Below are 26,806 nucleotides of genomic sequence, written 5' to 3'. Positions count from 1 at the left end.
GTTTTTTGGGTTGGTGCACTAATTGTAAGTTTATCTTGTGTTTTTTATGTTGATTTGATTAAAAAAAAAAAAAAACACAAAAAAACCCGATACCGATAATAAAAAAGCCGATACTGATAATTTCCGATATTACATTTTAAAGCATTTATCGGCCGATAATATCGGACATCTCTACTCACAAGTATAAAACTACTTTCTTAAAGTAATAATTTCTTACTTCAAGCATGAAAAAAAATATCATGATGCCGAGTGCATATCATTATGTCAAGATAATGGCACTAGCATTTACTTCATTTAAGAATATTTTTCAACATATTGAGCAAAAAGGTCTCTTTTTTTTCTACCAAGAAAAATGCACTTGTTATTAGTGAGAATATACTTATTTTAAGGTATTTTGGGTTCATTGAGGTTAGCTAATTATACTTGTTTTGGAAAGTCTTGACAAGCCGAATTTTCTTGTTCTATTGGCAGATAATTTAGCTTAGTTCAAATAAAATACCCCTCATTTTTGTATTTTTTTTCTTGTTTTTGAACACTGACTTTTTGCAGGGCAAGAAGTGGTATTATCCCTTGAGAAGATGTAATAAAATGACTTTTGATAGGCTATAGTTGTGTGCATGTAAACAGGACCCTAACACGAGGTCATCCCCACACACAAACACACACTGCTGTGCGGCACGTGGTGTCGAATCTTCACAGTTATATGAACCTCCAAGGCACTCGGTGGAGTCTGCCAATCAAAGCGCGAGGGCCTGCCTTACCGACGGGGCGGCCCCTCGCCCTGATTGGGACAGCAAGCGGTGGTTTTGCAAGCTTCTGCTGTGGCCGTCTAGACGGCTTCCAACACTCCTGACCTTCTTCCTCATCTCTTTCTCAATTTCTGTCACCTCCTCTCGTCGTAAGGCAGAAGGATTCCCTTTCGCAATACACCGTCTCAGTGCTCGCTTCTCCCTCTAGTACAGGTCCTTCATGATCTCCTGCAGCAGCGGGTGCAGGAACATGTCCACCTCGGTCTTCTTCAGGAGCTGGATGAGGTGCACGTGGTCGGTGACGATCTGCCGCAGGTCGGTCATCTTCTGGAGGAGCTTGGCGAAGAGCTGCAGAGAGTCCGGGTGGTTGACTTTGAGCTGCAGCTCCAGCGAGTGCAGCACCGTCTCCTGCAGCTGCTCGATAGGCTTCACGTTCAGGAGGCCCGGGCGGTCTGAGCGTGAAAGAGAGACAGGACAAGTGAGCGAGCGAGTGCACTTTAACACTGTAAAAAAAACTATGCACAATTTACGGTAAAATACCGGCACACTGCAAAAAGTCAGTGTTCAAAAACAAAAAAAAAAATTACAAAAATTAGGGGTATTTTATTTGAACTAAGCAAAATTATCTGCCAATAGAACAAGAACATTTGGCTTGTCAAGACTTTCCAAAACAAGTAAAATTAGCTAACCTCAATGAACCCAAAAATACCTTAAAATAAGTATATTCTCACTAATTACAAGTGCACTTTTCTTGGTAGAAAAAAAAGAAGACCTTTTTGCTCAATATGTTGAAAAATATTCTTAAATTATGTAAATGCTAGTACTGCTATCTTGACATAATGATATGCACTCGGCATTTCATTTCTTGAAACCAGCAAACTTATACTAAAAACTAATTTATTGTTCTTAATGGAAAGGCAACCGCTTGTTACTCTTGGGGTCTACTAGCCGCTCAGGCAAATCATATGGTCTAAAAATGCATTTTTCCATCGATAACATGACATCATCGCGTCAAGTGCGTGCTCTTTCAGTCAATTAGTGCGCATATACACAGCCCGGCACCCGGCCAAAATCTTTTTAATATTAATTTTGAGGAATTTATCTGAATGTGCATGAACTATTTCTGTTCAAAATTGTTTGAAATGTTAAATGTTTACATATTAACGGTCAGTTTACTGTACTGTGCCAACTGTACTACTATATGAGTACTTATGTTCTATTGTTTCATTGAAAATAAAACAGCAAAGTCCATTTGGCTGTCATCTGTTTTAATTATGAGACACAATTGTGTCAAAATCATGATTTTTTTTTTTCTTGCTTGAAATAAGAAATTATTACTTTAAAAAAGTAGTTTTATACTTGTGAGTGTTGATGACACAGCTTTGCAACAGTTGATATTCTGGTTTCAAGCATGTTTTACTCAATATAGGTCATAACATCTTAGCAACAAGCTGTAATATTTTACTGAGATCATTTAGGACCAAAACCTTTAAAACAAGTAAAAGACTAACATAAAATCTGCTTAGTGAGAAGAATGATCTTATCAGACAGAAAATAAGCAAATATCACCCTTATTTGAGATATCTAATCTTTCAGTTTTCACTGTAAAATAAATGAGGGCCAATTTTGGTGTTGCCAATCAGTCTATGCCCAGGTGCATGTCTTTGGAGGTGGGTGGTAGCCAGAGTACCCGGAGGGAACCCAGAGTTACAGTCTTTATGTAACAAGCAGGGAAGCATGAAATGTTATTTTTTTCGGATGATAATGATAGAGATAACTTACCTCTCCTCAATGCCCATACCAATAACGTATTTATATATATTTTTTAGGGGTGTAACGGTACGTGTATTTGTATCGAACCGTTTCGGTGCTGGGGTTCCGGTTCTGTTCAGAGGTGTACCGAACGAGTTTCCACACGGACATATTAAGTAGAGTAACGCACGTTGTGTAAACAATGCACACCGAGGCACAACACACGGCATGCTAGCAGCTAATGGGCTACGATAGACTGACCATACGTCTTCTTTTCACCAGACATGTCCTCTTTTGCGGAGCTGTTTCTTAAATGCCTCAAATGTCCGGCATTTTGAGTTAGGGTTGCATGTATTTTCAATGTACGTTCAGGGTTAAGAAGGGGTTAAAAACAAAACAAATTGTGCGCGCAGCAGCAATAGTGAGGGAGGGGCAGAGACAGAGAAAGAGAGAGAGTTATGTAAACGCGCTTGCGTCGTCAGGCTCTGCTTTTTATCCATAGATTCATCAGATTTAATTTTTTATTATCTATAGCAGGGGTGTCAAAAGTGTGCCCCGGAGGCCATTTGCGGCCCACAGCTAATGTTTTAAAGGCCCACGGCACATTCTAAAAATACTATTAAAATAAACAAAAACATAACAAAAGTGAAATAAAAAAGCTTGAAGGTTAAATGTAATTTAGAAAAAGTTGCAATGTTGACTAATAAAACAAAGCTGTTTTTTTCTTTCAAACTGTCATTGCTCAAAACATAATATTGAATCAAAATCAATGTTATTATGAATTATTGACCTATCCAAGGTTCCGATTACTTCACATCAAATATTCCACAAAGAAAAATATTTTTGGTGGAAGATTTTGCAAATATGTTAAATAAATAACCCAAAAATTTATATTTTGTTGTTTTCTTACTGTACCAAAAATGAACCGAACCGTGACCTCTAAACCGAGGTACGTACCAAACCGAACTTTTTGTGTACCGTTACACCCCTAATATTTTTGGTAACACTTTAGTATGGGGAACATATTCTAAGTAACAAAGACTTAATTTAGAGTTATTTGGACCCTAGGGGAACATACAAGAGTTAGGGTTAGGGTTACTAATAAGCAATAATTCTAAGGTTATTGAGGGAAGACTCTTTTATTTTTATTTTTTTTTATTTTTTTTGTCCTGTCCAGCTTCTCAGGCAAATCATATAGTTGATGTAGATGCCCATATCGGCTGTACAAATTTACTTTACAAAAGAAAAGTGTGGGATACTTCTCTTGTTGCCTTATTTGTATTTGACTTTATTAAATGTATTTATATTATCATTTGGTGCAGCCGGGCCGGAGCAGAAGGGAAGACTCTTAGTTACTGGCTTACTGGTTGCATAATAAGGCCATGCAGAATAAGGCATTAATAAGTACTTAATAATGACTGTGGAAGCCTCCTGCTTCAGGGTTCTTCTGACCACATTACAGCAGCGTGCATGGTTTGATACAAGGATTTATTTTGCAATAAATGTCTCTTGTCTTGCTTTTCAGCCATCGGGTTGTGTCTGTCTTTGCCGTCACGCTCGAGCACATGAATGGTTTCCCCCAGAGTATCGTCTGTCATGTTCTTGCTCTCGCTCTTACTCATGCCCGTGTGTCACCAACCGCCATCACCAACAACAACAACCTCTCTCCTTCCCGACTGCTGCCTTTAATAGAGCGACAGGTGATCAGACAAACACTCACAGCTGTGTCATCTACACACCTGCCGCTAATCTCAAAGCCGGTCCTGACACGCCCCTCTTCTCCGCAGGCCCGCAGGCCACGCCCCCCCCCATTTATCAACAACACCCAGAAACGCCGCCGGCTTCGCTGGGCCCGAGCTCATCAAAGATGGACTGATGCAAAGTGGAAAAGTGTTCTGTGGTCTGACGAGTGCACATTTCAAATTGTTTTTGGAAACTGTGAACGTCGTGTCTTCTGGAACAAAGAGGAAAAGAACCATCCAGATTGTTCTAGGCGCAAATTTCAAAAGCCAGCATTTGTGATGGTATAGGGGTGTATTAGTGTAGTCTGAATCTGTGAAGGCACCATTAATGTTGAAAGGTACATACAGGTTTTTGGAGCAACATATGTTGCCATCCAAGCAACGTTATCATGGACGCCCCTGCTTATTTCAGCAAGACAATGCCAAGCCACGTGTTACAACAGCGTGGCTTCATAGTAAAAGAGTGCGGGTATTAGACTGGCCTGCCTGTCATCCAGACCTGTCTCCCATTGAAAATGTGTGACGCAATATGAAGCCTAAAATACCACAACGGAGACCCCGGACTGTTGAACAACTTAAGCTGTACATTAAGCAAGAATGGGAAAGAATTCCACCTGAAAAGCTTAAAAAATTGGTCTCCTCAGTTCCCAAACGTTTACTGAGTGTTGTTAAAAGGAAAGGCCTTGTAACACAGTGGTAAAAATGCACCAGTGCCAACTTTTTTGCAATGTGTTGCTGCCATTAAATTCTAAGTTAATGATTATTTGCAAAAAAAAATTTGTTTCTCAGTTCGAACATTAATGATCTTGTCTTTGCAGTCTATTCAATTGAATATAGGTTGAAAAGAATTTGCAAATGATTGTATTATGTTTTTATTTACGAATTACACAATGTGCCAACTTCACTGTTTCGTTTTTTTTTAATATAAGTCAAGGCCGCACAGCGACACATAATGCAGTTTTAGCTTGCCACCATCTTGAATTATATACTATATATATATATATTATTTTATTATATTGATTTTTGACTGTATATTCTAATTCCTTTCTACATCTACATGAGAGCCAGTGTCCTCCGGCTTTGTTTTTTGTCTTTTTCTTTTAGCAGTGTTACCAATAAATAAAAAAAAAGCTTTGCTATACAATACAAAGGGCGAATGTCCACTGCAGAGGACGCTGAATCTCAGGCGGATAGTATGACCTCCAGATTTAAGCCAGCTCACCTCCACTGAGGATAATGACGGCGAGAAAGAGCGCCATGTCGCTGTCGTCAAGCTCCAGCATGTTGAACTTGACGGAGAACTCGAACTTGGGCTCCAGCAGTTGGCAAAATGGCTTCCTGAGACTCTTGAGGAATTCCCGCGTCATGAAGATCTGCCCATAAGAGATGAGCGTCCCGTCTTTGTTCATCAGCGGCGCCATCATGATGATCAGCACCTCGATCACGCCGTACTTGAGCAAAGTCACCTGGGAAGGGTTAAAAGGCTTGAAAAGGAGACAACGAATAAATGTCAGAGAGGAGCATCTCACCTGATCATTGAGATCCAGGTCGATGAATCCCGGGATGCTCTTGGCGAACTCTGTCACTTCTCTCACAGCTTCAGCCGAGCGCGATTGACAGCTGTGGAAGAAACGCAGCTCGAGCGCGCTTGTCATTCCCACAATGCCGTACTCCGACCCCGGAAAAGCGCCTGGGAATGAGATGCATTCGTAAAAATGATTGGCAGCTGGGATGGCGGATCGTTTTGGCGTCACTCACCTCCGTTTGAGGCGGAAAAGACGGAGGTCTGTTGCTGGTGTTCCTGGACGGGTATCTGCTTGCAGTTAATGAACTGCTCGCCCTCCATCAGAGACTTCATGTCATGGATGACAAAAGGCTGCAGGATAGAAGAGGCGGGGAAATGTTAATCGGGCAGTGGTGGGCCATCAGGGGAAGCAAGGTCTTCTCTGCATAAATCATGATCATAAATTGACGAAGGTTAATTTAATTTTTTTTTTAATCGTATTTATTTTTTATACCGTATTTTTCGGACTATAAGTCGCAGTTTTTTTCATAGTTTGGCCGGGGGTGCGACTTATACTCAGGAGCGACTTATGTGTGAAATTATTAACACATTACCGTAAAATATCAAATAATATTATTTAGCTCATTCACGTAAGAGACTAGACGTATAAGATTTCATGGGATTTAGCGATTAGGAGTGACAGATTGTTTGGTAAACGTATAGCATGTTCTATATGTTATAGTTATTTGAATGACTCTTACCATAATATGTTACGTTAACATACCAGGCACGTTCTCAGTTGGTTATTTATGCCTCATATAACGTACACTTATTCAGCCTGTTGTTCACTATTCTTTATTTATTTTAAATTGCCTTTCAAATGTCTATTCTTGGTGTTGGGTTTTATCAAATAAATTCCCCCCAAAAATGCGACTCATACTCCAGTGCGACTTATATATGTTTTTTTCCTTCTTTATTATGCATTTTCGGCCGGTGCAACTTATACTCCGGAGCAATTTATACTCCAAAAAATACGGTATTTTTGTTTACTTTACCGAAAGTATTCATCATATTCTCTTCATGTCATATTCTCCAGGGTTGCTGTTTTTACGTTAGAGCTTTTAACCAATCAGAATTCAGCAAGCTTGTTTTGCTAGGCTTTATGAAATCTGCCTGAGGCCTTCTGAGGCCCCTTCTACACTAATCCAGGGTAAATCTCACCTAACCTTATCCTTGTCCACACACACACAATGGCCGTTTAAGAATCCCTCCCCGCCTCCGTCCGCCGACGCAACGCGATGTAGAACACATGCATAGTCACCTCGAGTGTTGCTTTGTGTGCAAGTTCATAAAATAAATGTAACTTATCTGAACAATATCCAGTGTTGTGGTATTTCAATTAACTGGAATCCAGTTATGCTGTGGGGCCCTGTTGTAGTGAATCACACCTGAGCCATCATAAATTAATCAAATCTTTGATGGACATGTGAAAGTAAACAATGTGATATAGAACATTTTACATCAATCAATCTAGGGATCTAGATATCTGGTCAGGACACTCCTCACTCTTTTGCCTTCACCTTCATTGTTCATTCGTTTTTGGTGACTTTATATACTCCTGACCTACATGTTGAGTCTGTGACATACATGGCGGACAATAACTGATACAGTCTGCTTTGCCAGTCCAAACGCATTCGCCGTTTTCCGTAGTCTTCCCTTGACCAGGTAATACAAAGCACACGCTACCTTTTTCGGTAAGTAGAATCACAGCTGACCTGGACATTCGAAAGTTCTTTTGCCGTCTGAGCTGCAATCGCCTTCTCTTAAGGTATTCATGTGTGATTTCCACAAGCGTCTGTACAGACGAAAGGAGAAACACGGGCATGTCTGGATGACTCGCCTCCATATTTCCAGTGGTTAGCTCCGAGTTACGAAGCCGCTTTATTATGAAGCGTTCTTTCTGACGTCACTTCCTGTGTGGGGAGCGGTTTTTCTGGCGTCACTTCCTCTCTGAACTCAGTTTGTAACCGATCAATGAGTCCATACAGAACTAAGTGCCGGAGATTCAAGAAATACATGGCGCACTTACCCGTGTAAACAATTATCCGAGGAGGAGGACCTTAAACGATGGTTTAGTGTGGCTGAAACGGGGCTTAGGCTAAATAATTATTCGTTTAAGGAGTTATCCGGCTTAATGTAAACAGGGCCAAAGCGGTGGTCTATGCAGTGTAGGTGGATGTGGCGCATACAGTTAATAGACAGTTGCGATAGCCAATCAGATCACGAGTTGTTGCCAAGCGTTGAACCGGTGAACGTGACATTAACGTCTCCCTGTGATTGGATACTCACTTGCGAGTTGTGAGAGTAGGCGGTGCTATAGTACAGTGGTTCTCAACCTTTTTTCAGTGATGTACCCCCTTTGAACATTTTTTTAATTCAAGTACCCCCTAATCAGAGCAAAGCATTTTTGGTTAAAAAAAAGAGATAAAGAAGTAAAATACAGCACTATGTCATCAGTTTCTGATTCTTTAAATTGTATAAAAGTGCAAAATATTGCTAATTTGTAGTGGTCTTTCTTGAACTATTTGGAAAAAAAGATATAAAAATAACTAAAAACTTGTTGAAAATTAAACAAGTGATTCATCCATCCATCCCATCCATTTTTTACCGCTTATTCCCTTTGGGGTTGCGGGGGGCGCTGGAGCCTATCTCAGCTACAATCGGGCGGAAGGCGGTGTACACCCTGGACAAGTCGCCACCTCATCGCAGACAAGTGATTCAATTATAAATAAAGATTTCTACACATAGAGGTAATCATTAACTTAAAGTGCCCTCTTTGGGGATTGTAATAGAGATCCATCTGGATTTATGAACTTAATTCTAAACATTTCTTCACAAAAAAAGAAATCTTTAACATCAATATTTATGGAACATGTCCACAAAAAATCTAGCTGTCAACACTGAATATTGCATTGTAATGAATGGAATAGCCTACTTGATTTGATGTTCAGTTTATGAACATACATTCATATTTTGTTGAAGTATTATTCAATAAATATATTTATAAAGGATTTTTGAATTGTTGCTATTTTTTGAATATTTAAAAAAAATCTCACGTACCCCTTGGCATACCTTCAAGTACCCCCAGGGGTACGCGTACCCCCATTTGAGAACAACTGCTATAGTAGATCAATGGAACCGCACCGGAGAGCAAAACTTTGATTAGGTTGCAGATGCAAGGCCATTTTCAGATGAGGTCGGCCAACCCCCGAGCTAGCTAACCTGTTTCATTAATCCACTATTGATCCACTATCCACCTGCTCAGTGGCCTTGTGGTTAAAGAGTCCGCCCTGACATCGGGAGGTTCTGAGTTCAAACCCCGGCCGAGTCATACCAAAGACTATAAAAAAATGGGACGCATTGCCTCCCTGCTTGGCACTCAGCCTCAAGGGTTGGAATTGGGGGTTAAATCACCAAAATGATTCCCGGGGCTTGGCCACCGCTGCTGCTCACTGCTCCCCTACAAGGGGATGGGTCCAATGCAGAGGATAATTTCACCACACTTAGTGTGTGTGAGAGACAATCATTGGTACTTTAACTTTAACTATTGTCACGATTTGGTCGCATATTACTGCGTGGATCGTTCTACCAAGATGCAGACGGAACTCCGGAGGCAAAGTGCGGGTAAGGAAATGATTTATTTTCTATAAATCATGCGGGATACAAACAAAACAAGCGTGCCTATAGCACGGGAAGCTAACGGAATAGCTAACAAGGAAAGTTAAGCATATGAACAGGAAAACAAAAGGCAAAGCTTAGATCAGGAATCAAGAATACTCAACGTGACGTGTTGCACGATGCAAATACGGAAACCAGACTGAGTGTGGCGAACGACGGGAATAAGTAGCTCTCTGATTAGTGCCCAGGAGCAGGTGAGCGTCCCGAACACTAATCAGAAGCGGGTGAAAACAATCTGCACACTGCAAAAAGTCAGTGTTCAAAAACAAGAAAAAAAAAAATTAGGGGAATTTTATTTGAGCTAAGCAAAATTATCAAAATTTGGCTTGTCAAGACTTTCCAAAACAAGTAAACCTCAATGAACCTAAAAATACCTTAAAATAAGTATATTCTCACTAATAACAACTGTACTACGATATGAGTACGTATTTTCTATTATTTCATTGAAAATAAAACAGCAAAGTCCATTTGGCTGTCATCTGTTTTAATTATGAGACACAATTGTGTCAAAGTCATGATTTTTTTTTTACATGCTTGAAATAAGAAATTATTACTTTAAAAAAGTAGTTTTATACTTGGGAGTATTGATGACACAGCTTTTCATCAGTTGGTATTCTAGTTTCAAGCATGTTTTACTCAATATAGGTCATCAAATCTCAGCTACAAGCTGTAATATCTTACTGAGATCATTTAGGACCAAAACCCTTAAAACAAGTAAAACACTCTAACATAAAATCTGCTTAGTGAGAAGAATTATCTTATCTGACAGAAAATAAGCAAATATCACCCTTATTTGAGATATTTAATCTTACTTAGATTTCAGTTTTTGCAGTGCAGTCATGGCAACTAAAACACAAACCCAGGGGTGCTCAAAAACAGGAACTGAGGGAGTCCAAAACTAAACAAAAATGATCCGGACAACGGATCATGACAACTATAAGCCATACCACTGATTTACGGCTTCCAATAGGTTCTGCAAATTGTTCTGCTCGGAATGCCTTCTGGTGCGTGGAGCCACACTGGATTTGCAAATTGTTTAAGGTAGCAATGAGACACCCAAACGTGGCTGGACAGTTTTGGTGAGTTCAAGTATTTTATATCTTAATTTTTTTTCACATTTGATATGTTTTTACAGTTATTTTAATTTTGACAGTACCACATAGAGATATGTTTTAATTGCTGATGCGGGTTTATTGTTTTTTTTAAATGCGCCGGAAAATAACCTTTTTCGTACACTATTGAGGTGAGAAATGCAAGGCCCGCCGCTGCAATCTGGTAAAGTTCAACGAAAGAGGAGGTTACGACACAACAACAAAAAAAAGCACACGTGTGCGTTTTAAAAGATGCCCAAACATCCACTTGCATTGATAAAACCTTTTGCTTTGTTTTAGCAAGTTTGCAGCGATTTAGAGAAAAACGGAGTAACAAACTCAATGATTTGTCTGCTATCTCTCAGGAACACTCAGGAACAGTCAAAACAAACTCACTGAAGAGCCTTGAACCACCGCCACTTTACTCAGATGCAGATAACAAGGCTTTTTACTACACCTTTGCTACTACATACCAGACAGTACTGCTCTTGGGGCTTGAAATAAAACATGTGCAAATGTGATAGCATGTGCAAATATCTACTAAGCTTGTGCGCCGAGGATTGCATCTCTTAAATGAGCAAATATCGAACGCAACCCATTGAGTGTGTTCGTCTTCATGCAAATGCAGAATATATGCCGATTATCAAGGACACCCACAATACTGGCAGCAGGAGATGCAAAATAATCATTTAGCTTACGCAATGTGACTTATTAAACCGGAAGCGGTTTACAGCCACTGTTTTTGTGTCTATATTTAGCACGTTTGGAAGGTACGTGCAAACTGGCACAGTTATGCACAAATGGTTGCAATCATTGTGGCGAGATAGAAGCAGTCACTACAATGACAGACAATAGAGAGATAATCCTTCGGGTGTGTGTCAGCATATTTGGACTGTCAGATATAAAAAAAAACATTAGACATATCAATCCAGCAACTTAGAGCTGCTGAATGACTTGAGGAAAGGGTATCAAACCCGTTTTGGGTTTTTCATTTAAATAGGGCTGTATGCACCCTTTTTGAACTGGTAATTAATTGCATAGGCAGTTTTGGGTAATAGTGATGTGCGATACAAGTCATTTTCTATGTGATACTGTTTTAAAATTCAGGCTGGTATCGGCGATACTGATCAGATATCGATACTTTGTGCAAATGTACTTAATGTGTCTACTAAAATAGCTATATATGAGTTATATATAATTGTGTGAATGCTCCAAAACATTCACACATATGGTTTTCTACACCAAAATGCATCTATTTATTAAACTTCTTCAACTTCTTCTCCAGATTTTGGCGTGCTCTACCTTCAACATTTGTCACCTGATTCAAACCGTTCCAACGTCAAACTGTTCAGCCTATTCGGAAATCGCAGGATTTCCCTTGGCAAATTCCAAAAATTCCCAGATTTCCAGATTTTTCGGGACATTTTTCTCATTCAAAATGAATTGGCTATTTGTCAAACTTCCACCATTTCCACATTTTTCAACTGATTAAAACCATTCTACCTTCAACACATTCCACCATCCTGGACATTCAAACTATTATTTTGCCAAGTTAAAAACAATTCCAGGAATTCCCAGAATTCCGTTTTTTTCCAAACCCTTTTTTCTGGCGACTACTCTTTCCACATTTTTCAACCCACTTCAACCGTTCTGCCATCCAAACATTCCTCTTAATCAGGACAAAAAACAAAGTTTTTTTTAGAACTGGAAAAATTCCCGGTTTTCCCGAAATTCCAGGAATTCCTTAATACCATTTGTCAATTAAAATTGTTACTACTTCAACATTTCTCGACCGATTTCAACAATTCCAACACCAGCCATTTCAACTCATTCAGACCATTCAAGCGTTTTACCATTTTCTAAAAAATTCCCGCTTTTCCCGTAATTCCCAAAATTTCAGGTTTTCCGGGACATTTTTCCCCATTCAAAATGAATTGACCATTTTCCAAACTTCCACCATTTCCACATTTTTCAACCGATTAAAACCATTCCACCTACAACATTTTCCACTCATCCTGGACATCGAAACTATTATTTTTTCAAGTAAAATTTTTTTGAGGAATTCCCACAATTCGCGTTTTTTTAAACCCTTTTTTGACCCTTTTTTCTGGCAGCTACTCCTTCCACATTTTTCAACCCACTTCAACCGTTCTACCGTCCAAACATTCCTCTTAATCAGGACAAAAAAACTAAGTTGTTTTTCGAACTGGAAAAATTCCCGGTTTTCCCGAAATTCCAGGAATTCCTTAAAACCATTTCTGAATTAATAATGTTACTAATTCAACATTTCTCGACCGATTTGAAAAATTCCAACACCAACCATTTCAACTCATTCAGACCATTCAAGGTTTTTTTTTTTTACCATTTTCTAAAAAATTCCTGCTTTTCCCGAAATTCACAAATTTTGGGGAAATTCCCATTGAAATCAATCAATTCTTCAAAGTTCCACAACTCCCACATTTTTCATCTGATTCAAACTGTTCCAACTTCAAAAATAGCAACTTCAAAATATTCAGCCTGTTTGGGAATTGTGTGCTCTACTTCAACAATTATAAAACACCAATTCCTTCAGGAATTGCCTCATCTAGTATCTTAAAAAAGTTGTGTAACATAGCATGAAGAATACAGTTATTTAATTATTGTTATTATTTATTATATATTATTCATTATAAATAATAAATGATAAATGGGTTGTACTTGTATAGCGCTTTTCTACCTTCAAGGTACTCAAAGCGCTTTGACACTACTTCCACATTTACCCATTCACACACACATTCACACACTGATGGAGGGAGCTGCCATGCAAGGCGCTAACCAGCACCCATCAGGAGCAAGGGTGAAGTGTCTTGCTCAGGACACAACGGACATGACGAGGTTGGTACTAGGTGGGGATTGAACAAGGGACCCTCGGGTCGCGCACGGCCATTTTTCCACTGCGCCACGCCGTCCCTATATAGTATTAATCATATCATTTGTTATTATTATTATTAGCATTATTTATTTGTATATGTATTATTATATATGGTTTATCATTATTATTAAATATTATATATTTCAAACTCTAAAGTATATTGAGGTAGTGGCCAAGCTAATACAATAGAAAACACAGGACAAATTACACAAAAATGGTGTTTCTTAGAATAACAAAAGGAAATAAATAACATAACAAAATCATTACAGTAAATGGATTAATATAACTACTATTAGAATGAAAAGTAAGTCACAATTCGATTACATAAACATGTTAACGCTAAAATACTAAACATGTTGTAAACAGAAGCAATCGATTGACACATTGCCTCATTCACAAGTTTAGTTACTTTTTAACACTGTGTTCCTGTTAATAATATACATTCCTTCAAATTACTAAATGATCAAAAGTAACAGTATTTTAAATTTCTGAATCGATATTAGAGCCGAAGTATCTGATATCGCCCACTAATAGCACACATAATGTTATAGTAATAGTAGTATAATGCTTGTTATTTGGGATCATTGAACAGTAGATTTGGTGTGATGTAGTCGAAGAATACATCACATCAAAAGTACTACTCTTGGGGAATGATCTATTCAGATTATTTGCGGTACTATACCAGTAGTTGAAAGTCAGGAATAAAAAAAATGTAAAAAACTTAATCAGAAGTCAGTGCAATGTTGTCACACAAGTAATAAGTAGTGATTGCTACATTTCTACACCAGTACTGAAAAGCCTATTAAATTACTGCACAAATAATCATTGAGACATTATTACTTCAGTACACAAAAGCTATTGCTACGAGACTTTAAAGTACTATTATCATACACAAACTGGGTCATTGCTACATTACTTCATCAGTATGGAGAAGTCATTGCTGTGTTATTATAATCCATGAAACACCTCCTCTGACTTGACATCATGTTGCAAGACAAGACACCATACTGATGGAACGCTTCACATTTTTGCTTTGTTTGCGAGGGCTACACAAACACTCGTAGGTGAAGGAAAGCTATGGCTGAATAATTGGCTGTGACATTTGGATTGAGATGAATGATGAAGTTTAGCAAGGAGCCATGATTCTTGTTAGATGTAGCGTGACCACTGAAATCCGAGAGACGGGACATGCACAAACCAGTCGCTCGACTTCTTCCGTGTGAATGTAACACTACGATTTGTGCTTTAGGTATGAAGTACATTTTCTAACACTGAGTAAGTAGATACAGTCAAGAATATCTGCGGATATTACAGGTATGTTACATATAATGACACTTATTTTAAGTATTCCAGACCATAACCTGCTACTTTTTTCTTATGCTTTGAATCCAGCGGCTTATAAAACAGTGCAGCTAATTTATGTATTTTTCTTCTCTAACGGCCATAATTCAAATAGTTTTCATTAAACACAAGCTGAGACATTGAAAAAGTGTGTAATATCTTTGTGCTATGGTGTCATCTTTTGGTCGAGTTTGCTCACTGGAGGTGGTGCAGGGTGAACGCCTACAGTGTTTCCTTCTATTTCGTGCTTTAAATCGGAAGTGCCGTTCCGTCTTCGAGTCATCTATTGCAGTGGTCCCCAACCACCGGGCCACGGCCCGGGACCGGTCCGTGGATCGATTGGTACCGGGCCGCACAAGAATTAAAAAAAAAAAAAATATATATATATATATATATATTTTTTAAAATTAAATCAACATAAAAAACACAAGATACACTTACAATTAGTGCACCAACCCAAAAAACCTCCCTGCCCCATTTACACTCATTCACACAAAAGGGTTGTTTTTTCCTGTTATTAATATTTCTGGTTCCTACATTATATATCAATATAGATCAATACAGTCTGCAGGGGTACAGTCCGTAAGCACAGATGATTGTATTTTTTTATGACAAAAAAAAAAAAAAAATAAATAAAAATCCCCCCCCACACCCCCGGTCCGTGGGACAAATTTTCAAGCGTTGACCGGTCCGCAGTTACAAAAAGGTTGGGGACCACTGATCTATAGCGTTTTTACTCATATGGATTCGTTATTCATCACTCTAAGCAACGTTTGTAAGTTTTACAATATATCTAAAACTAATGATATTTACTAAACTGTCCCATGTGTGATGTCTGTAGGACTGTTTTCATGCATATTTGTATATGCTATCGTAATGTAATGAAGCGAGTGTTGTTAATATTAGCTAATATGCAAACACGTATAGTATTAATAACTTACAATGGCATTCTTTTTGTATTGTTTCAGTTTCACAAATTCCTCAGTAAAAAGGAAGGCACCATTAATGCTGAAAGGTACATACAGGTTTTGGCGCAACATATGTTGCCATCCAAGCAACGTCTTTTTCATGGACGCCCCTGCTTATTTCAGCAAGACAATGCCAAGCCACGTGTTACAACAGCGTGGCTTCGTAGTAAAAGAGTGCGGTTACTAGACTGGCCTGCCTGTAGTCCAGACCTGTCTCCCATTGAAAATGTGTGGCGCATTATGAAGCCTAAAATATCACAACGGAGACCGCGGACTGTTGAACAACTTAAGCTGTACATCAAGCAAGAATGGGAAATAATTCCACATGAAAAGCTTCAAAAATTGGTCTCCTCAGTTCCCAAACGTTTACTGAGTGTTGTTAAAAGGAAAGGCCATGTAACACAGTGGTAAAAATTCCCCAGTGCCAACTTTTTTGCAATGTGTTGCTGCCATTAAATTCTAAGTTAAAGATTATTTGCAGAAAAAAATAAGTTTCTCAGTTCGAACACTAAATATCTTGTCTTTGCAGTCTATTCAATTGAATATAAGTTGAAAAGGATTTGCAAATCATTGTATTCTGTTTTTATTTACCATTAACACAACCTGCCAACTTCCCTGGTTTTGGGTTTTGTATATTTTACATAGATTTTTTGCTTTTACAACTATAATTATTCGCTATGAAATACGTTGTTTTAATATGTGTGTGTGTCTGGAACAGATTCATTGGATTTGCATTACAAATATAAACCGAGGTGTAAAAAGCAAAGCAGCAAAAAAACAGAAACGCAACGTAGTGCTTCTTACTGCATTGTCTCCGGTCTTGCCAGAGAGGATGGCCCTGGCCTTGGCCTTGGTGAGGGGGAAGTACTTCAGATAGGCTTCATACAAATGTTTGGCCAAGGCCCTCAGATCTGCTGCCTCCGGATGAATGTGCTCAATGTCCGATGAGAACTCCGCTAGAAGTTTCTCTTTTTCCGCCTGCGGCATCCGGCCAAAGCGAATAGCTGGGAGATGACACAAACAAACAATGAACACACACACGAACAGTTTTGGCGACACCTTACTCAGCTTTCATCTTCAGCTTTCATCAACGCTCACAAAAGATGAAAAGCGAGTACTTCTAACATGTTGTGGTAATGACTCGTCATTACTTCAGCCATTACAACATCATTAAATTAACAACAGATATGCGCCCAGGCCACTTTTTTAATTGTTCTAACTGTCATTTAGTGACGAGGGAAAATCTACTGACAGCAACAAATCGTAAAAAGGACATGTAATGAGGTGTGTCTTATGGGGCAATTATACAATTGTTATTTGTTTTCTGTTTATGTTGTTTACTTTGCACACTCATGGGAAAATAAAAGGCTTTTGATGATGCATATTTAACATTCAGAGGCACTGACGCCATGAATCCTCTCTCCATTCATGCTAATCACTACTGTGTGTGCGTGAGAGCCAGAAGCCCACTTTTAAAGAATTAATACAACCTAAATAACTTCAAGAGAGCCGGCGACCTCCATAATTAACATTTGTGTTTTGCATAACAGGGCTATTTTGTATGGCAAAATACATGTGCACTGCAGAGGACGCTGATTCTCAGGAGGTTCCACTGGGCAACGAGCCCACAACAATGACAAAGCAGCCAGGGGTGGCGATGTCAATTATTGATCAAAGTAGACTGATATAAGCCGGCCCTCTGCAGATTACAAGACTACAGTTAGAGCTGCAAATAACACCACGTAGTTAGTGGATAATTACATGTGTGATGACGCTAGAAACAGATACACACTTGCTGGAAGAAGTGGTCTCTGCATGGAGTGTTTTAAGTCCCGTTTTAAGACCCACTTTTATTCTCTGGCTTTTAACACTACACGTGTGGTCCTCTGTGTTGAATTTTTTTTTTCTATTTATTGTTTTAATTGGTTTTACTATTTAAAATAGTTTTTAATTATATTTATTTTTATATTGTTTTTATATTTATTTATTTTGTTTTTATTCAGTCATTGGTGGAGCTAAGGATAGTATTTGAATCTTGTTTTTAATATTTTTGTGCAACACTTTGGAAACATTTTTGTTGTTTAAATGTGCTATATAAATAAAGTGAATTGGATTGGATTGGTTAAAAAAAACATTTAGCGCAAATTGCTGTAATTACAGCTAGGGTGTTTGTTTATTTAAATTAAAGAGGAGGGGTGTTTGTAAGAAGCAGGCAACAATCAGATAGAGACTCTCTTTTAATGTTGCTTTACTTGATGACTCCTAGGAAAACAACTCTATTTGAACATGTGGTCATTCATTAAAGAGGCTATATCCTGCTCATTTCAGGAGCTTTTGAAATTGGGTCATAGTGGGGCATTTTAGTATTTTTCATTTGATAAAATACTCCATAGAGCTCAAGTTGTGTACAGAGTAAATCTGCATTCTTCTCATCTTTGGCGACATGTAAAAAATTCCATAGATCTCATTGAAATCTCCTAAGTTCTATGTATCTGACCGTTCAAAAGAAGCAGGCATGAAGTCAAAGTGAACACAGGGATAACTTAAAGAAAACTCATTGTACTCATTTTAATGCTGCAGGTTTTGGAGCAACATATGTTGCCATCCAAGCAACGTTATCATGGACGCCCCTGCTTATTTCAGCAAGACAATGCCAAGCCACGTCTTACAACAGCGTGGATTAAGAGTAAAAGAGTGCGGGTACTTGACTGGCCTGCCTGTAGTCCAGACCTGTCTCCCATTGAAAATGTGTGGTGCATTATGAAGCCTAAAATACCACAACGGAGACCCCGAACTGTTGAACAACTTAAGCTGTACATCAAGCAAGAATGGGAAATAATTCCACTTGAAAAGCTTCAAAAATTGATCTCCTTAGTTCCCACATGTTTACTGAGTATTGTTAAAAAGAAAGGCCATGTAACACAGTGGTAAAAATGCCCCTGTGCTAACTTTTTTGCAATGTGTTGCTGCCATTAAATTTTAAGTTAATGATTATTTGCAAAAAAAATTACGTTCCTCAATTCGAACATTAAATATCTTTGCAGTCTATTCAATTGAATATACGTTGAAAAGGATTTGAAAATCATTGTATTCTGTTTACACAATGTGCCAACTTCACTGGTTGTGGGTTTTCGTAGCTGCTATAAGGTACGTTTTCTAATGAATTAAATAAACTCATGAAAGGAATGCAGTCTTTAATTAAAGTGAAAAAAACAGAGCTCTCATTTGCCACTTTTTACATCTCATAAAAGGCTACTCCACTCAGATCAATGAAAAAACACGGTACAGATTGGATTGTTTAGCTGGCACCGCACCAAGAAGAGATAAAACTAAGGAAGTCAAAGAAAGTCAAGACAAATTTTCTGTACGTGATCCTGCGGAAAGATCATTGCCTTTGCAATAAGCTACACCTCGGAGTTGAGTCCAATATTTGGCGAGTGCCACCGTTACCGACATCAGGATTCGGCCGGTGGCATGGTGCGCTCCATGTCTGACACCAGCGCATCCCATCTTGTGTGAAGACAAATCCATTTTAGAGAGTAGAGTTTAGAGGTGTCAAAAAAAAAATCGATATTCGAATGAAACGCGATTTTTACTTGTAACAATTCTTTATTGATTCAAAAAAATCAAAAAATCAAAAATAGATTTAAAAAAATACAATATATATGTATATATATACAGTAGAGGCCAAACGTTTGGACACACCTTCTCATTCATTTCGTTTTTCTTATTTTCATAACTATTTACATTGTAGATTGTCACTGAAGGCATCACAACTATGAATGAACACATGTGGAGTTATGTACTTAACAAAAAGGTGAAATAACTGAAAACATGTTTTATATTCAAGTTTCTTCAAAATAGCCACCCTTTGCTCTGATTACTTTTTTGCACACTCTTGGCATTCTTTCGATGAGCTTCAAGAGGTAGTCACCTGAAATGGTTTTCACTTCACAGGTGTACTAGAAGCTCATCGAGAGAATGCCAAGAGTGTGCAAAGCAGTAATCAGAGCAAAGGGTGGCTATTTTGAAGAAACTAGAAAATAAAACATGTTTTCAGTTATTTCACCTTTTTGTTAAGTACATAACTCCACATGTGTTCATTTATAGTTTTGTTGCCTTCAGTAACAATCTACAATGTAAAAGTCATGAAAACAAGGAAAACACATTGAATGAGAAGGTGTGTCCAAACTTTTGGCCTGTACTCTACATCCATAATATATATATATATATATATATATATATATATATATATATATATATATATATATATATATATATATATACATATATATATATATATATATATATATATATATATATATATATATATATATATATATATAAAATCTGTCCTGTCCAGCTACTCAGGCAAATCAAATTGTTGATGCAGATGCCCATATATCTGCTGTACAGACTTACTTTAGAAAAGAAAAGTGTGATATACTTCGAATCGAATTGTGTGGGGCCCAAAGATTCACAGCCCTAGTAGAAATGTAGTAGTCCAAAACAAAGCCAGTTGTTTTTAAGACACGTTACAATAAGGAGCACCAACCGCTTTGAGGAAGGCTGCAGTGAAAGCCAAAACTGTAAACAAGTAATATTTATCTCTTACTCTCAAAAATCCATTTGTCTGCAAACAATAATTTTTTACTTGTATTTAAAGAAGACATGATGAACACAATTGATCTATTTTCTTACCACACCACAAGGCAGGTACTCAACTTGTCTCCCTCCCATCGTGGTAGAAGGTAGGTTTAATGGCTGAAGATTCGACTGAGCGATTAAATCAGACTCCGAATTGAATCGGCGAATCTGTCTTCGATTATTCATTTTAAACATTTTCATGGGGCTATTGCTCAACATGCTAACACTGTAACTATAGTAGACAGCAGAGATTATTACATGGGCATGCTAACCAATAGCAGTAAGGAGCAAGCTGCTCAGTTGGTATTAATGGCGCTGATGAGATCATTGGAAACAACAGTACGGCAAGTGTAACATGGCTGAGTTTCACGCTAACCACTGAGTAATAAGTAATGTGGTACAGTGCATAAAGATGTAACAACCCCCATCTTTTGGAGTTATAAAAAAATTACATTGGGCACAGCTATTTCATTCCTACCGTATTTTTCGGAGTATAAGGCGCACCTGCCGAAAATGCATAATAAAAAAGGAAAAAAACATATATAAATCGCACTGGAGCCCGGCCAAACTATGAAAAAAACTGCGACTTACAGTCGGAAAAATACGGTAATCATTATTCATTATTGTTATTTCATCATTACATGGTACAGTAGGAAGGGGATTCATACGGCCCCATTCGTCACTGTTTACCTGACACAATTAACGTGACGAATTGGGGAGGAGGGGTTCTGGTGCACTATCCACTTTAGCCGCCAGACGGCAGTAGAGTGTTGAATATCGTAAGATGTGTTTTGTGGCAATTCCAACGTTGACTACAGAGCCAGTTGCTATGTAGAGTGGCGCTATCCATCATTTTCAGCTGACTGCATTGCAAAATGATTAACCTCCCACCTAAAGCGCATGAAGATAAATAAAGTGTCTGGATACTGACCACTCGTGATACTTCAAATGTAACAACCGCCATCTTTTGGAGTTATTAAAAAAAACTACATTGGGCACAAGTATTTCATTACTAATCATTATTTATTATTGTTATTTTATCATTATATGGTACAGTAGGAAGGGGATTCATATGGCCCCATTCGTCGCTGTTTACCTGACACATGAAACGTGACGAATTGTGGGTGGGGGTGCACTATCCACTTTAGCCGCCAGACGGCAGTAGTGTTGAATATCGTAAGATGTGTTTTGTGGCAATTCCAACGTTGACCACAGAGCCAGTTGCTATGTAGAGTGGCGCTATCCATCATTTTCAGCTGACTGCATTGGAAAATGATTAACCTCCCACCTGTCTCTCATGCGAGATCCACCCAAGAATGGGACCATATGAATCCCATCGCTACTGTACATTGTGTTGAGACATATGTCCTGTAAACAAATCACAGCGACTCATCTACAGAGCACATGTTTGACTGGATTTTATCCGTACCTACTGTATCTTATCTTACCGTTGTGTGACATGCCGACGTTCAAGCACTTCTGGAAGCGACAGTATTGACATTTGTTGCGGGACTTCTTGTGAATGCGACAGTGGAGGTCGCAGTGATCGTACACCAGCTTCAACCTGATGGTGCGCCTGAAGAAACCCTGCGAAAAACAAGTGTTATACTTCCGTGAAAGAAGCACATTTTAGGATACATGCTTCCCATCATGTTAGTGTGTGGCAAACACATTGTAGTCATTCTTTACAGGCAGCAGCTGTTCCTTGTAACAACAACAAAAAATGTGCGTTATTTAAAGGAGGAGGAAGTTAAAGGGGCTGAAGACTCCGCCTAAATAAAGAATGTTTTCTCTTTTAAAACAATTAAAAGTGTTTGCCTGCTTGGCTGACCTCCTCATCTGGCGAGTCCCCCCATAAGACATAAGAACAATACCTACGCTATGTTACCTTACGTACACTCAGTTTAAAAAAAAAATATGTAGGAATAGAAATAGTTTTAGAGAGTGGAAAATGTATGGCTCATGCAGTGAAAGTGACTTCAAACAATTCAGTCGCCCCCACTACAGTTCAAGTAGCATTTTTTCCACCTGACCTGCAAACTACACATTGTCAGTAAGACATTCTACCAGTTTCTGACTCTCAAGTGGATGCTAGCCTACGTGGTAATAAAAGTTATGAGGTTATCATCACACTATTCCTTTTTGCCTCGATGTGTTGCACACCGGAGTGGTGTATAAAAAGAGTATGGCCAACCAAAAAACAGGCGTCGTGACTGTGCGGCTGTGCCCGGATGCATGCAATCGCTGTCGTTTTAACGTTAGTTTTTCTGACAAAATAAATAAACTAGTATAATGCGTCAATATATAGTTCTAAAAATACACCAGCTCATAAACTTACAAGAAAACATGTTTTTATTTTGTGAAAGTGTAACTTTGTAGTCGTATTTGACGCACTTTGCTGCAACATTCCTGCAGTTTAGTTTATTAGTTTATTCTTCTTCTTCGGTCAATGATCAACAAAATAAACAATCAGTTGTACATTCATAGATTGAAAAAGAAAATGTTGCAGACCGAAAGGGTTTAGGCTGAAGTTGAACACTTATTGCGCCTAACCCTATAAACAATGTCAAGTACAAGATGAACTTCCGAAAATTAAGAAATGTCCTTTGTACAACATATTATAAATACACATTATACACAACATAAACACAGTTAAACTATATACACAGTAAAGGCATGTGAAATATCCTTGTACACGTGTTAAACCTTTGCACCGATTATATACTATATACAAACAATTATACTTCCATTATTATTTATATCTCACAATTAGTTTTTAATTAACATTGATCATAGTATTAACTACAGTGTTGATTCAAGAGTGATATATTTTTTCAAGACGTTGTATTTGACTGCAGTATTCCGTGACCAGCAGGAACACGCACCCTACGACGACGGCACAATAAACGTGAAAAATGCGCAGAACCACCAAAAAAAATAACTTATTACCCTCATTTTGCCAAAATCTTCATTGGCTTTGGACCAACTTTCACAGAGAAATTGTGACATTTGTGTGAAGTATGTCAACTGTGGTGGCTGCTTCCATTGTATTTATAATCACTGTTTGTATCACTCATTTTGTATTATTATAAGTTATTTCTTTTTTGTAACATGCTAAGTGAATAAATGTACTTTTGTCCTTATTTCCCCATATTTCTGCACAATAACTCCGTAGAAAATATGCAGTGATTTTTGGTCCACAACCTATTCTGCATTATTCATTACTGACATATTTCTTGCCACTGCCCCGCTGCCTTGTGGGTTAGTCTGGGAAGACAAAAGGCTAGGGGAGCACACCCTGAGAGAAAGGCAAGTGCTGGTAGGCGCACCATAGGCGGTACTCAGTACAGACCGGAGCTCCGGCAGCCTCCTGCAGCTGTGAGGAGGTGCCGGTCGTCCTGGGTTTCCCTTGCCACCAGATACAGCTCCCCACAGCAAAGAAGTGACGATGGAGTCTGCGCGTCTCCCTCATCGAAAAAGACCTCAACGGCGGAGTGGGCGTGATGGTTGCATAGAAGCTCCACAACGGTCACAAAGGCGGCAGAAGGCTGCAGCAAAGATGGGCCCCCAATTGTCTTGGTCTCCATGCCATTGGACCCTGGCCTTCTCTTTGCCAAGGACAGTGTGGTGACTGTCTGTGCACCAGTCTCCCCACTTTAAAAGATTTCACGCACAGGCGTTCTCTTGAAGGCAATCCCACCAACAGGAGGACAATCATACTCGTTTCGAGTGATCGCCGACGATACGATTTCTTGCCACTTGTTGGATTTTTTCTTATGAGATTTCCAGTTCATTTTCTCATATATTATTACACTCCAAATTTAGTTACATGTTTCCTCTTTCAATGTCTATTTGTATTTGTGTTTGACTTTCTCTTCAACTTCTACCAAATTGCATTATTTGAGTTCTACTGAGAGTGAAAACATCTCTTCAATATTTTAATTTCTTCTGTTATTCGTTTGTATTAGCTTCTGCGTGTGTCCCGTACAAAATGCAGACATGTCGTGTGTTTGACTCGCAGTGGCTCTCCAGTGATGTTTGTGAACGTTTACTTCCAATACTTCTTTCTGGGTCGTGTGAAAAGCGACGTAAAATATTTCCACAATTCTTGTGGGTGGAGCAGCCCCATGCTGTACAACAGGGCATTTATACATGTCGAAAAACTATTAAGGAAGAACTGCAAACACATGGCATTAGCTCAAAATTGTCCCCCTGTAGTCACGTGAGGGCCTTTTGAGCAATCAATGAGGAGATTGCCTGAAACCGTGTTGGCCATACTTTTTTTTTGTTATGACTCTGCGTAATATATATATATTAAAGGAGCAACATCATGTGTTATGCGGCGCTAATTTTGTGGTTAATTTAGCACCAAAAAACATTAGGGGATTCACATACACCTTTATTACTAATGCTGCGGGTCAGAGAATCATCGACATTTGCATTTTAAAATTTTGAAAATCTCCCGGGAAAATTGGTAAACATGGGATTTTTGTACATCAAAATAACTCACCATCTACAAAATTGTATACAGTTTATGGATTTATTACATTGTAAGATTTCCTTGTTAGGAACCCCGAACATTTAAATAAAAACATTAAAAAAAAAAAAAAAAGCCCCTGTGTGGTTGAGACATGTTTCATTGATTCTTCCTGAATATTACAAAAAGTAAGAGAATGTGTGAGCTGCTGCATACTCTACTTTACTTATATATTAAGTCTCCTATTTGTTAAGGTATTAACAAAATCTTTGGATTTTTGACAGACATATATATTTTCTGTCATCTTCATGACCATACATCAGACCTGACCAAATTAAGCAAACATGCAGCCCGTTAAGGTTTTCAATCTGGCGCGCCGGAAAAATAATTTTTTTAGATCTTTTTATGGAAACTGTAGCTGCCATTATGATGTGCAGTGATGTTTTCAAATTACCGTAAGTCTGGAACTATACAAAGTATTTCAATGGTTGGAATCTGCGCTTTTGCATGATATACTGGTTGCAATTGTAATCTAATTAGCTACTACGGTAATGTAATTAGTTACTATGCTAATCTACGTTTGTAAGTCACAGCAGCTCAGACGAGGCATCAAGCAGTGTGGGTGGGGAGCGTTTCCACAGAGTGTTTCCAGAGCGGCCAGCCTGAAATGCGGGTGTCAGGGACAGATGCGGAAGGAGATTTTTACAACAAAGTTCTAAAGTTTAGTGATATATCACATATATCAGATTGTAGGTGGTTTTTTTTTTACCCTTCGTGTTCATATTTCGCTGTGTTTGTTGCACTTTTGTTGCGTTTCGCTTCATTGCAAATAATGTCGATGGAGAAGGGGTGTGACGTTCATATGTTGTCAATATTCAGTGTTTTATCGGTCATAGTTAATATTGTAAATCACATTCTTTATTTTCATGTACATTCTGGGTGTCTCATTCAGTAAAAAAAAATAAAATTCCATTCCGTTTTTAGCATTCAATCAGACATTAATGTGACTTTTTGTATTAGTGTTCTTAAAAATAGATATACCGGCCCCCAGACACATTTTTTTCTCTAAATTTGGCCCCTGAATCAAATAAATTGCCCAGGCCTGCCATACATGCCATACTATCATACATATTGTTATTTGATAGCGTCACGGAACCGGAAACTTGGAGCGCTCCTTTAACCAGCTCAGTGGCCTTGTGACCAGCTCAGTGGCCTTGTGGTTAGAGTGTCCGCCCTGAGAGGTCGTGAGTTCAAACCCCGGCCGAGTTATACCAAACACTACAAAAAATGGGACCCATTGCATCCCTGCTTGGCACTCAGCATCAACGGTTGGAATTGGGGGTTAAATCACCAAATGGTTCCCGAGCGAGGCGCACGCTGCTGCTCACTGCTCCCCTCATCTCCCAGGGGGTGAACATGGGGATGGGTCAAATGCAGCGGACAAATTTCACCACACCTAGTGTGTGTGTGACAATCATTGGAACTTTAACTTTAATGAGCCTTGAGTGTTGCGGACGAACGCTTGTCGTGCGACTTGATCACTGCAGTAGTGAAAACAAACAAAACAGGATTGGGAAGATGCCCGGAAAGAAAGACAAAAACTGGATATCTTGACAAAGAGTTTTGACAGGCAAGCCGACGAGACAAACTGTAGGAGACCAGGGGCCTCATGTACAGAGAGTTGCGTGGATTTCTACTAAAAATGGACATCCGATACGGATACGGCCGCATGAGCAAAATTCTCACGAGAACTCAAATAAATGCCCTGTCTGATATCACAACATATTTGGGGAGAATGATAGACAATGAAAGTGCAGTAATTATAATTCTTAAATGAATAAAAAAAAAAAAAAAAGGGCTTCAGCAAAAAGTGGTTATTACTATTA

General features: G+C 38.6%; 1 protein-coding gene across 1 annotated transcript in view; it reads right to left on the bottom strand.

Moving 5' to 3' along the window:
- The window catches only part of pparg (peroxisome proliferator-activated receptor gamma), an 80,648-nt gene that overhangs the window by 2,949 nt on the left and 50,893 nt on the right, over positions 1-26,806 (bottom strand). Inside the window, exons 4-9 of the mRNA XM_061938667.2 lie at positions 21,892-22,030; positions 16,601-16,800; positions 6,002-6,119; positions 5,773-5,933; positions 5,466-5,709; positions 1-1,201 (exon numbers count right to left, since the gene is read on the bottom strand). The exon at positions 1-1,201 is cut by the window's left edge and continues 2,949 nt beyond it. Of these exons, the coding sequence (XP_061794651.2) occupies positions 954-1,201; positions 5,466-5,709; positions 5,773-5,933; positions 6,002-6,119; positions 16,601-16,800; positions 21,892-22,030 (1,110 nt within the window). The 3' untranslated portion in view covers positions 1-953. The remainder of the gene's footprint in view (positions 1,202-5,465; positions 5,710-5,772; positions 5,934-6,001; positions 6,120-16,600; positions 16,801-21,891; positions 22,031-26,806) is intronic.

Source organism: Nerophis lumbriciformis, linkage group LG03 (assembly GCF_033978685.3).
Source record: "Nerophis lumbriciformis linkage group LG03, RoL_Nlum_v2.1, whole genome shotgun sequence".
NCBI classification, from domain to species: Eukaryota; Metazoa; Chordata; class Actinopteri; order Syngnathiformes; family Syngnathidae; genus Nerophis; species Nerophis lumbriciformis.
The sequence above is the reverse complement of the archived record's forward strand: the minus strand, read 5'-3'. Positions and strand labels throughout refer to the sequence as shown.